The sequence below is a fragment of the Bos indicus x Bos taurus genome, chromosome 7 (genome assembly GCF_003369695.1).
Source record: "Bos indicus x Bos taurus breed Angus x Brahman F1 hybrid chromosome 7, Bos_hybrid_MaternalHap_v2.0, whole genome shotgun sequence".
In the NCBI taxonomy this organism is placed as follows: domain Eukaryota; kingdom Metazoa; phylum Chordata; class Mammalia; order Artiodactyla; family Bovidae; genus Bos; species Bos indicus x Bos taurus.
The window spans coordinates 49,625,991-49,638,938 of NC_040082.1; the positions used below are offsets into that span (position 1 = coordinate 49,625,991).

The following is a 12,948-nucleotide window of genomic DNA, read 5'->3' on the forward strand; positions in this document are numbered from 1 at the left end:
TCCCCTAAAATCCAATACCCAATTAGTTGTCTGCATACATTTTAATGGGGAAAGGAAGCTTTGTTTTCATCAGATTTTCAATTAAGAGCCACCAGTAGAGATAAGAAAATATAAAGAGGAATTTTTCTAAAGTTATCTTTCTACTACCTGAATTCTGTTTCTCAGAGTATAGCGCTCTAGCAATGTCATCATTACGCCGGAACTTGTTAGAAATGAAATTCTCCACCCCCACCCGCGACCTACAAAACCTGAGGCTCAGGAGGCGGGGCCCAGCCACCAGCTTGGTAAGGAAGCCTCCCCAGGATCAGGCTTGCTGCACTGCTCTGAACCCAGGAGCGCCATCTGGTGGTCACTCAGGTGCATCTCGAGCAGAGAGTTTGGGACCTGCACCCACGCTCCTAAGGCCTACCCTCCAAAGAGCCAGATCCTGCTGTCATTAGGGAAGAGAAGAAACCTGTCTCCACCAAAAGATGCCAGACTTCCATTCTTTCTGCCCTGCGGTCCACAGAATTCTGGAACAGCTCCTTCTACCGTCCAGTTCAGTGAGCAAAGACGGTATAAGCAAACGCTCATGACATGTCATCTCAGTGCGAAGGAAAAAAGCTCTCCCACCCGGTGGCTGACTGCCGGAAGATTGCACAACTCTGCAGCACCGAGAAATGGGAATAAACCTTATCACTGTTTTAAAGCCGGGTTTTTGGTGTTTTTTTAGAACACAAGTTAGAATTATGCTAATCTTTGTTTTACAAGTAAATGTCACATAGGTATTACACTGTATGGATGTGTTGACCCTTGAACAACACAGGTTTGAACTCTGAGGGTCCACCAACACTGGGGTTTTTTTCAGTAGTAAATACCACACTGTCAGAAGTTGCTGAATCTGCAGACAGAGTTACCTTGGATGAGGAGAGCCGACTATAAGTTATACACAATTTTTGACTGTGTGGAGGATTGGTGTCCCTAACCCTCACCTTATTCAAAGGTCAACTGTATATGTTTACACAAAAACCTACCCATTTTACAAATATAAAAGCAGAAACAGACGAATAAGGTCACAAAAGGCCAGAAAGTGCGTTTTCTTCCTCCCCTGAGGCCAGGCGATCTGGACCACTCCTCACTGGACCACACGGCAGGCTTCGCTTGGCTTCAGGACTTGCCCATAACTCCCCAAGGAGTCCACCTCCAGGGCCTCTGACCAGGACACAGGCCACACAGGAAGCTGTGGCCCTGGTCTCAGGGCTCCTCTCTCCCCTGACACCTCAGAACTGGAGGTGCTCAGCTGCCCACCTTCCATCCTAAGGCCACCCACCCATCCATACCTGAAGTTCCTCCGTGTGGCTGGTGACCGGGAGCGGCAGGATGAGGAGCCAGAGCTGGAGCGGCTGCGGGGACAGAGCCGCCGACTGGCCTTGCTGGGTGGGCTCTGGTAGGGGCAGTGGTCAGAGCGAGGGGGGCTGACCCCCGAGTCCTCTTCTTCATCGTCGTCCTCCTCCTCCTCCTCCAGGAGGAAGGTGCTCTCGCTACTGCTGCTGCTGCTGTCTTCAAAGACAGTGTCATACTCGGGGCTCTTGCAGGAGGCCAGGTCTTCATCCTCCAAGGCTGTCTCTAGAAGCCCAAAGTGCTTAGTGAGGCTGGCACGGATCTCATGGTCTCTCAGCAGCGTGCTGTCTTTGGTGGGGGCACCAACATCACAGCTTCCGTCTTCTTCCCTGCCAGCGGCCTGAGCCTCAGCCCGTGGGGCCCCTGGCTGGGGCCAGTCCTTCAGGTGGGCCCCAGACGGCTCCCAGGACCTCAGCACCTTCCTCTGCAGGGCGCCGTCTGGCTTCAGCACCTGGCAGTAGTCATGGTCACCGAAGGAACAGGAGAAGGGGCGCTTCTGACCAGCCTGGGAGGCTGGCTGGGCTGGGGTATGCCTCAGGTGGGACAGGAGCTCGCTCCGCTCTGGGTGCTTCTTTGGCAGCTTGTGGGCAGCCTCGGCGGTGGCCCCAAGCTGGGGACCCTCTGGGGTGGGAGCTCTATCTTTGCCTGGGCTGTGCTTGATGTCTGGCTTGAAGGGGTCTTCCTCTGTGGGCTTGTATGGAGGCGTGGTGGGCGGAGTGAGTCCTACCCAAGCAAGAGGAAAAATGTGAGACAGATCATTTCTCCAAGGAGCACTGAAACCCTCCTTTGGGAGGGCAGAGAAACAGCATGCGTGTCACCACTCCCCAGACCCAGTGGAAGGCAGGCATCGCTAATCGATCACTGCGCTGCTGACTGAGCCTGGACGGAGCCTGGGGCTCCATCTTATACAGTCCGTCAACAGTTTTTCGGAGCTGGCATGTGATGAAATCCATTTGCCATCCCTTCTGTAGCCTCACAGAAGCCTCCACGTTATCTGAGATCTCTCTTCCTGCTTCCTGCTCCACATTCCATCATTCCACAAGCCCTCCCAAATGGTCATCCCAAATACCTCTGAAGTCTCCCAGGGTACAGAGGTGGCAGGTACCACAGGCCAAAACCTCCCATCTGGATTTGACCACCACAGTGACCTTAGGGGGTCCTGAAACTGACCTCAGCCTTCACCCTCACCCGGGTACCAGAGGGAACTTGCCAAAATGCCAGCGATCTCTTCCTTTCTGGGGCTCCTGGAGCCTTGAGGAACTGCATGAACCCCTTCAGCCCGACATTCCTTTTAGCCTTTGATGTTTGCTCTTGCCTGGCCCCCAGTTCTGCCCCACAGCACCACCATGTGGCCGGTCTCCTCCAATGCACCTGTACCTCCGCTTTTCTGTGCCTTTGTGCTCATGCCAATTCTGCTCCCAAGAATACCCTTCTGTCTTGTTTTTGTCTCCTCCACTTCTATCACCCTGCAAACGCAGCTAAAATGCCTGCTGCTCTGGGTACCCTTGCATCTTCTCAGGCCTCATCCTGCCCCTCCCCATACCGTCCCTTCCTCTATGTTCCCAGAGCTCTTGCAAGGTCTTTGGAACAAGCCCGTATCAAACAATACTTGTCATGGTGTGAGTCTGGTTCCCACATAGGACTGCGGGCTGCTTCAGGGGAAGATACGTGTCTCATACGTCTCTCTCTTTTTTTTTTTTAACATCAGGTCATGTGCCAACTGTCGGTAGCCAAACAGCTGAGCCTGGATCCTGACTCTCCTTATAACTCTCTCAATGGGAATCTCAAGATCCAGCGTAGCCTGTGCAGTGGTGGCAAGGAGGGCTTGTTGGGGTACCCCCTTACTCCCTGAGGTGCTTCCTCCCCAAGGGCACCTCCCCATTGAGCCCCTAGCTTACCTGCCGTGCCACAGAGCTCTACCGCCAAGGTCTGCTCGAAGCTCTTCTTGCCAAAAGGAGGGTCACCGGTGGGGCTGGAGGACGGGACGGAAAGACGCCAGTCAGCAGCAGGTTCCACCTCCCCGAGCATGCCAGGAGGGCAAGGGCACAGCGTGACAGATCCTGCTATTGCAGCCCACGAAAGTGAGGCCTGGGGAGAATTTGCAGGAGAATCCCCATCCTGGCTGTTAGAGGAATTCAAAGCTATACAGCTTTTAGGAGACACAAGAGAAATCTGAGGGCAGTGGAGACAGGATAATCATTGTCAACCTCCTTATTTACCACGGAACAGCTGAGGCCCAGAGAGCAGACACTTGCCCAAAGCCACAGCACTGTCAGCTTTTCCCCATGAAATTCTCCATCTCCTAGGCCTGCAGAGATCAGCTTCTAAAACCAAACTGCCTACCAAGGAAACCCAGCTCCTGAGAACCCCACATGGTAATGAGGGCAGGGGTGTGTGGGGACAGGATCAGGCTCAGGGGCCAATGAGCCACCCTACACCCAACCAGATAAGGTCTCACGGAATAATAAGTCAACAATTCCCAGAAATCTACCTTTGCGACAAGGCCAGCATGAGGCACCTGGGAGAGTCTGAAAAGAAGACAAAAGAGAAAAATAAGATTCTTCAACACGGCATTGCTAGAGAGGATGTTTCCCTCTGAACTGCATTGGTACCAAGCACAGCAGGCATGTGACCCAAAAGCCTCTGCCATTTTTAGGGACAAGCAGGAACAGCTCAAAACCTTCATTCCCCCAGACTCAGCAGACATTTACAGCTGGCAGGGCTACTGCTTTGGCAGCGTTGATGGGTACTAGGGCGACCCCTTATGGCCAATCAGTATAGCGCGTATGGTGAAGCATTCCAGCTTCCAAGGCCAGCATCTGTGGCCTCAGCCCCAAGAGATGCAGGACTAACTAGCTGACTAACCATTAGACACCTCTGTGCCTTTATTCCATGTCTTAAAACAGGAATTACAACAGCACCCACCACATAGGTTTCCTATGAGGATCAATGGGGATAATCTGTATTAAATCATAGACCAAGCCTGGCAGAGCAAGTATAAAATAGATGACTGCTGTATTATTATCCCCACTCTTGCTACCATTTAAAATTCAACCTCATTGTGGAGCTGAATTTAGAGACTCACACCGTCCATCACATTGTTACCCAGGAAGTCTTCTTTAGAGGACTTATCACAATTTGTAAATACTTTCCTTTCTTGCTCACTTTATGATTGCCTGTCTCCCCCACTGATACACAAGCCCCAAGAACGCGGCATCTTGCTCCTTGTTCATTAAGGACGCCTGGCCCATGCATGATGAGAAACTCAGAGATGCTCAGGTAACTCCTGAAGGTCTGCCCAGCTAAGCCCATTATACAGGAAGGAAAGTTGAGAGCCAGAGAGGGAGAGGGGTTCGCCCAACCTGGAGCTCCTGGCTCCAGTGCAGTGGGGTCTGCCACACCTCAGCCCCGCCCCCTCTCTCGGACCACCGACTCCGACTACCTCTGGAAGAGAGCCGCAGGCAACTGGGGTCCTCATCTGTATCCCCACACCCGCTCTCACAGGGGCTCTCCAGAGCCGGGATCTGGGGTCCCCGCAGGAGCAGCTGGTCTTGGCCACTGTCCTCATCAGTGGGGCTGCCAGGCTCCCCCTCCACATCATAGGCTTCGGGGGCCAAGCGCGAGGGCAGAGGCCCCTGGGGCTCTGCAGGGACCATGGGCTCATCGGTGAACGTCAGCCAGGGGCCGAGCTCGGGGTTCAGTCTCCTGGAACGCCGCACGGGGCACACAGAGCTCTCCGGCTTCCTCCCCAGCTTGGTCCACGGCAGGCCGCGCCCTGGCCTTTTCCGGCCCCATTCCTCCTCGTCCTCTTCCTCTTTTTCTTCTTCTTCCTCCTCCTCTTCTTCCTCCTCTTCCTCCTCCGGCTGCAGCCTGGCCGACCTGCTGACGTGCCCTTTCACCTGCAGCCTCAGCGGGCGCAGGCTGGGTCTGGGCCCTGAACTCTTGGATGAAGGTGAGACCCTCACCTCCTCCACGAGGCCCGGGTGGCCGGCGGAGGCCTGGCTGTCCTTGGGCCGGGGCCGGGGCGTGAGGGAGGCGTAGACAGGTGTGGCCAGGCGGTAGGGTTTGCTGACATCGCAGAGGACATCTTGAGCCAGAAGTTCCCTCAGGATGGAGAACTCGGTCCAGGCGGCTTTGGAAGGGTGCTGGGACCGAGGCCGGGGTCGGACCTGCTTGGCGGGGCTGCTGCTGGGCTGGGGAGCTGGCTCTGGTGCCTGTGTGGGCAGCTTCCTCTGTGGGAGGCAGTAGGTGTGCATGTAGCGGATGAGTTGCACCATGGCCTGCATGTCCTCCTGGGAAACCTGGGCGCTGGGGTCTGTCCTGCCCAGCGCTGGTGAGTCCCCGGGGGAGGCTGGAGCCAGCTGGGGGCTTGGGCAGTCCTCGCCCGCCTCCTCATCCTCCTTGGTGGGGAGCCGGGGACTCAAGGATGGTGGTGGCTGCAGGGCTCTATCCGGGGACAGAGCTTTAGCCCGGGGGCAGGATGGTGCCGAGGTGAGGTGCTTGTGTAGCTCCGTGCAGCTCCGGCTCTGAGGGTGCGGCGTGGGGGCCTTCCTGTCTTGGGGGCCGTCCATCTGGAGAGGGAAAGAGGCCACAGTGAGGAGGGAGACCCGCACGGCTTCTCCCCGCTGCCCACAGCTGCACCATTGGCCAGGCCCAGCCTGTCTCTCCAGGATGATCATGCTGGGTTTCATTGCTCCATCCCCGGCTTCCAGCACAGAACCCGGCACTTGGCAGCACTCAGGGGATGAGGATGAAGGAACGGCCAGCCTCCTAACAGGGACCCCAGCTATGGATCCCGCCCTTTCCAGGTTTACCGCCAAAGCCCTGTTCTGACTACCCTGCTCCCCTGCGCGGAGCCCTCGGTGAGAGCGCCAAGAAGTACATTAGTGGCTGCTTGGGGCTGGGCGTGGGAACAGGGACTGACTGTAAATAGAGACACTGGGGATCTTCCTGGGAGGATGGAAATGTTCTAAAACTGGATTATGGTCATGGCTGCACAACTCTGTAAGTTTATTAAAAATCACTGAATCATACTTTTAAAACAGGTGCCTTTTATGGTATGTAAACGGCACCTTCATAAACCTCTTTAAAAGGAAAAAAAAAAAAAATTCAGTAGCTTTCCAGTGCCCGTGTAGTAAAGGGGAAGCCCCTGGCCAGGGGTGCTCTGCAACGTGGCCCCAGCCAACTGCCCTCTCCAGACTTCTCTGCCTTCACTCTTCTACACAGGGGCTCCACCCCCAGAGCAACCGTCTCTCTGCTGAGCCCAGGCCAGCTGTCCTGCTGTCTCTCATGCCCCCTCCCCCGGCAATGCTTCTGAACCTCCCAGAGGGCAGGCTGGCTCACAGAGGGGCTTAGCTGCCGCCTCTTTGACGTGAGGGATGGCCGTCTCTTTGGGGAGGCCAGCCAGGGCAAGTAGGGAGGGAGCACAGGGAGAGGGTCCCCCCCTCCCCCACCTTCGGGGAGACCAGGAGGGGACAGGCTCCTACACTGAGCTACGATCTGAGAAAGATGCCCTCCTGAGTCTGCCTGACACTGCAACAGTGTCTAGGAACAAGAGGAAGGGCTGAGTGCAGGCTCTGAGTAACAGGAACACTGGGAAGTCACCTTGGAAACCCCTCCTTGGAGGTCTCAGAAGATGGAGCCCAAAGAGGGAAAAGGATTTGCTTCCCTCCTGGGTGTTCACGATGGTGCTTTCAGCTCTCTGATGCGCTCCACCCCCAGGAGAAATTCAAACTCCTCCTTGTGGTCTCCATGGTACCAACAAAGATATTATGCTGGGTTCTGTCACCTCATTAGAATAAGCTTCCTGAGGGCAGGCCACAGCCTCCTTGTCCCAGCTGTAACTCAACATCTAAGACTGCCTGGAACACTGAGGTTGAGTTGGCTTTTTTTTTTTTTTTTTAATATTTATTTATTTGGCTGAGCTGGGTTTTAGTTGAGGCATGTGGCATCTAGTTCCTTGACCAGATTGAATCTGGGCCCCCTGCATTGGGAGCGTGGACTCTTAGCCATTGGACCACCAGAGAAGTCCCTACAGTTCACTCTTGAACCAGACAGGGGTTCTACACAGTGGAAAATTCACGTGACTGATATAGTCGGTCCTCAGTACCCACGGTTCCTCTGCATCTATGGATTCAATGAACTCAGATCCTGCAGTACTGTAATATTTACTACTGACAAAAATCCACGTAGAAGTGGCCCTGTGCAGTTCAGACCCATGTAGTTCAAGGTCAACTGTACATGAAAAAGTCCAGGGCTCTATCTAGAACCCCGGACCAGCCTAGGTTTCAAGTAGTGTCCAGCACATCAGCAACAAGGGTTGTGTGAGGAGCAAAGAGTGAACTATGAATGTATTGAACTTGACGGCCTCTAACAAGAGTGGAAGGGTGCACCCCCTGCCCAGAGACCCTCCTAGAGGAGTCCTGGGTGGGTTTGGGGGCATGTGTAGACATACCTTGACACAAGGCCGCTGATTTCTGGACCTGAGGCCTGCCTGGCGCCATGCGGTCCCTTCCTTCTGGCTATCGGAGGCCGAGGTTGGGTAGGACGTGGCAAGAAGGAGTTTCTGCAGCTGCAGGAGGAGCAGATGGGAGAAGCCAGGGCTGAGCTACAGCCAGAGACACAGGGAAGCACAGCTTAGGGAGAAGCTCGGCCTGGAGCCAGACCCCCAGGATGACCACACTCTGACCCCATCATCGTGGGAGCGTGGAAGACCACAGGGAGGGCACTCAATGGCCTAGGATACACTAAGTACAGAAAGCAGGTTGTGTAGCAATGCCAAACAGACACAAGTATCCCAGTAAAATGTTAAGTCCTTTTCAGAGTGAATAACCCAAGAGAAATATCTATGATCTTCAGAAACCCAGACAGATCTCGGGTGATGTCTACCCACGCTACCACTGAAATATGATGCACATACTTGATTGGGACTCTCTACACACACTTGTAGTACACACATGCACACATACACGGTCTGGATGGTGAGGTCCCACAGTGTTTCTTTGGTGTAGGATTTTAGCTGATTTTCCTCTGTTCTTTTTGTTTAATCATATTGTTTAGAAAATTGATTCTTTACCTTAACAAGTAATACTTGGAAATGGTAAAAAATACACATACCACAAATACTGACGGGTAGACAACGGGAAGCTAGTCTCCCTCCTGTCCAAGGTCCCAGAGACAACTGCTATTAACCACCTTCTTGTGACCCTTTCCTGAGGTGGGACTCAGAAATATATACATACACAACACAAGAATGCATATATGTACACATCACCTCCAACCAAGCCAGCTGTTTTCACACGAGTGGAAGCATCCTAAGCTGATGCTTGTCTGGCTTTTATAATTTTTCTATAAAAGTTGATAAGCTTTTCACACTTCTACACCCAGAGGAAAGGTGCTCAGTGTATTCCAGCCAACAAAGCAGGGAGCTGAGCGCACCTGGGGGTTTCGCCGGTGATCCTACCACAGCCAAAGCTGAGAACAAGTCAGGAAGCTGAGAGGTTTTTGTTTTAGCACTGAGTGTTTCCTCAGGAGACATGACCCCCCAGTGGGATTGCCAAGGGCCCGGGAACCACAGAAAAGGCCACTCCCACTGCCCTAGGAGCTAGAGGAGCCACACGACCCTACCGAGACCCCAAACCAGCATGTGCATGTCTGTGATTCTCTGACATGGACAGGAAAAGATGGTCATACCAGAGCAAGGGACCTGGTTCTAACCCAGTTCAACCCAACTCACTGTGAGACCTTGGGTGAGTCCTTTTCTCCTCCTGGCCTTGCTTTCTCCAAGGTTGTGAGTGTGCATGGATGTGCGTGTGCATGTGTGTGTGTAAAACAGGAGCAGGAAGACTAAATAATTGGGTCTTTTTTGATTCAGGGGTCCCTGTAAGAATACGAGAGAAGCTGCTAGCCTCAGAAAACACACACGTATGCAGAGGTCCATGGGTTCTGCACGTGGACTCTCTGGGACCCATGACTCCAGGTTAAGAATTTGTATAAATTCTCAGGGCCTTTCTAGAACTATGTTGGAATGTGGGGAGTCTAGACGGCAAGTGTCCTGTGTGCCTAGCATAGTGCCTGAAACAGAAGTACAGCAAGGCGTGAGAGGGAACAACCAACTGGCGACCAGCAGGGGTCGCTCTCTACCTCCCTACTCAGGTGTGGCTCCTCTGCAGAGTCCTATTCAGAATTCCTCTTGTTACTACCACAACCATTACTACTGGGCTCCCCAGGTGGTGCAGTAGGAAAGAATCCACCTGGCATGCAGAAGACGCAAGAGATGTAGGTTTGATCCGTGGGTCGGGATGATCCCCTGGAGAAGGAAATGGCAACTCACTCCAGTATTCCTGCCTGGAAAATTCCATGGACAGAGGTGCCTGGTGGGCTATATAGTCCATGGGGTCAAAAAGAGTCAGACGTGACTGAGTGACTGAGCACACACGTGCTCACACACACAAAGTATTACTACTACTAATACTGGGCTTCCCTGGTGGCTCAGCTGGTAAAGAACCTGCCTTAAGTGCAGGAGACCTGGGTTCGATCCCTGGATTCGGAAGATCTCCTGGAGAAGGGAACAGTCACCCACTCCAGTGTTCTGGCCTAGAAAATTCCATGGACTGTATAATCCACGGGGTAGAAAAGAGTCGGGCATGACCAAGTGCCTTTCACTTTCACTTTTCACTTTTCCACTACTACTACTACTACTAACACCATGGCTGACGGTTGTGACTATCACTTAGATAGCATTTATTGAGCCATTTCTTTGTACCAAGCACTGTTCTAAGTGCTTTACATTATCTGCTGTACTCCTCCCAACCGCCTTTGAGATAAGCACTACTATTAACCCCACCTTACAGACCAGGAAGCTGAGTCAGAGAGAGGCACAAGAGCATTCACTGGTGGGGCTGAGATTCAAACCCAAGAGGTCTGATTCTAATCAGAAAGGACGCTCGACCCTCATCAGCAGGAGCATAACATGGGACTGAACACACTCTAGAGTCTGGCACGCACAGGTGCTTATTAAATGTTCCACACTGCTTTGGGGAACATGAAGTCAGCAGGAGAGAGGGAAAGCAGTCCTGGACTAGGAATCAGAAGACCTGGGTTCTAGCCCTTGCTGGCACGTCAACTTGTGTGATCCTGGGAGAGGCCCTCACCTCCCTGGGCCTCAGTTTCCCCAGAGGTGCACTTTATGATCACCAAGGGCCTGTCCAGCTCTAACTCTCCACAACCGAAGATCCCTGCCACCTCCAATAGGCCCTGACTTTCCAGCTAAGTCTCACCAGCCCTAGGAGTGCCAGTGATGAGGTAAGGAGCCCCAGACAGATGAGCTGGACTTCACAAGCCAGTACATCTGGGGTTCTGGCACCTTTAGCCTGCGACAAGAGCAACTGCTTTTGGCAACTTCTGAAATCCCTTTGGAATCTGAAAAGGCTGAGACCTTCTCCCCAGAAACCTGCAATGCCATGTGTACGTTTCCACATTCCACGTGGATTCAGGTAGCATTTAACTTTTGCTGGTTAGAGTATGAACCGGTCCAACCCCTTTGGAGGTCAGGCTAGAAGTACTTGTCTAAACTGAAAAACCACATACATTAAGACCCAGGAATTTGTTTTCTAGGAATGGATCCACTTCCTCCTGGTGAAGGACACAGTCTAAAGTAATGGAACAATAAAAGAGTTGAAACAATGCACATATCCTCCAACCAGAGGATTAGTTAAAGAAGTTATGGTACCTTCTTATGAGGGAACACTATGCAGCTGACAAAAAGGATAAAACAGAGCTACCTCTGTTCATCTTAAAGTTTCCATGCCACACAATTCACTGAGAAAAGCAAGGTTTAGGCTGTGTGTAATGGAGGCTCCTTTTTGTCGTTAAAAAAAAAAGTAGAAGAGGAAAGTCACACAACAGATCAGTAACCATGGTTACATCTGGGGAAAGAAAAAGCCATTATGAGATGGGTAAGGAGGTTTTGCTTTTAACTCTCCATACTTCCTGCTTGCATTTTTCACTGTGTGTATATGTGTGAAAAAGTGAAAGTGAAAGTCAGCCGTTCAATCATGTCCAACTCTTTGCAACGCCATGGGCTGTAGCCCGCCAGGCTCCTCTGTCTATGGGGATTCTCCAGGCAAGAATACTTCCATTCCCTTCCATTCCCTTCCTTTCTCCAGGGGATCGTCTCAACCTAGGGATGAAACCCAGGCCTCCCATATTGCAGGCAGATTCTTTACTGTCTGAACCACCAAGGGTCTGTGGAAAATATTTGCATTTAATTTCAAGGTTTAACGCACACTTAGGGTAAATCCATGAAATCCCAAAGGGCCTACAGAGTCGCAGGTTAAGCCCAGGGAGGCTGCCCACCACCAGTCCAGGCTGTGTGCCCTGAACCCTTGCCAGTGATGCACAGAGATCCCTGCAGGACCTAGAGCTGGTTTCCCTGCACCCACCACCCCTACAACCACACACCACATCTCAGGCCACCACCATCACTTCAGTTGGAAACAGATTCTCACCAGCGAGAGCTCATCCACCTCAGGGGCCGAGGCAGGGGGCCCCTCCAGAGAGGGGCTGGGGGGCGCAGAGGAGGGGATGGGTGATGCAGAAGCACAGGAGGGTGTGTCTCCATCATCCAGGGCTGGAAAGGCAGCCAGACTCACAACATCTTCAGGCATGTCATCCAGGGTTTTGGTGAGTGCTGCCAGGAGGGCCTCATTCTCACTGTCGATTATCTGCAGCGAGCAGAGAGGCAGAGAGGCGACACGGTTAGCCAATGCCTTGGGCTCAGCGACTTTGGATAGAAATCTGCTCTGTACCTGCAGCTGCACCACCACCGCCATCATCCTCCCGCCAAACCTGCTCAGATCTTCCCAGTTTCTTAGGAAGCAGATGCCAAAGAAATGCGCTATGGACTCTAAGAATCAGAGATTTTCGAGCAGGTAGCAGGTGGTAACAGGAAGGGCCTTGGCTTAGGGTCACATGCTAATCAGGGGACACCCATCCCTTCCTCCAAGGACAGTCACTTCATACCACAGCCTCCTGTGTCCAAACTCCTGGACAGAGTACTGAGGCTGGTCTATGCCACTGGCAGCCTCAGGTCAGCCTCTCTGACCCTGGGGCCCAGACAGCTGGTGGAAAGACTGGAAGCTTCAAGGTTCGACCGTGACAGTGACGAGCAGAGCAACAGGACAACAGCTGCCATGCCCCTGTGGGCTCCCAGGGCCCACAGCCTCATTCACTCATGGATGGGCAGGGCGGTTAGTGTGGTGGCTAGGAGCTTGGGATCTGGAGCTGGGGTGGATCCCAGATCTCACATTTACCAACTGTAACAACAGGACCTACTTCATAAGGCTATTGTCAAGGACTAAGTAAATATATGTAAGATGCTTGAACACAGGGCCCGGCACATAACAAGCACTCCTTACTACCACTCCCATCACCACCACTGTTACCACTGCCACTATGACTCCTGCCATAAGCATGACAGTGACAGTGAAGGTGACGATAACAGCGGTGGGGGGTGAGGGCGATGACGATGGCTGTGGCGGGGGCAGTTCCTCCCCTCCCCTCCCCGCT

At 53.0% G+C, this 12,948-nt stretch overlaps 1 protein-coding gene across 2 annotated transcripts in view; it reads right to left on the reverse strand.

The window, feature by feature from the left end:
- Window positions 1–12,948, reverse strand: part of PPARGC1B (PPARG coactivator 1 beta) — a 120,583-nt gene that overhangs the window by 16,657 nt on the left and 90,978 nt on the right. For both annotated transcript variants that reach the window (XM_027545978.1, XM_027545977.1), the window contains 6 exons: window positions 11,889–12,104; window positions 7,835–7,951; window positions 4,823–5,951; window positions 3,872–3,908; window positions 3,279–3,352; window positions 1,320–2,103 (listed from right to left, as the gene is read on the reverse strand). In XM_027545978.1, the coding sequence (XP_027401779.1) occupies window positions 1,320–2,103; window positions 3,279–3,352; window positions 3,872–3,908; window positions 4,823–5,951; window positions 7,835–7,951; window positions 11,889–12,104 (2,357 nt within the window). The remainder of the gene's footprint in view (window positions 1–1,319; window positions 2,104–3,278; window positions 3,353–3,871; window positions 3,909–4,822; window positions 5,952–7,834; window positions 7,952–11,888; window positions 12,105–12,948) is intronic.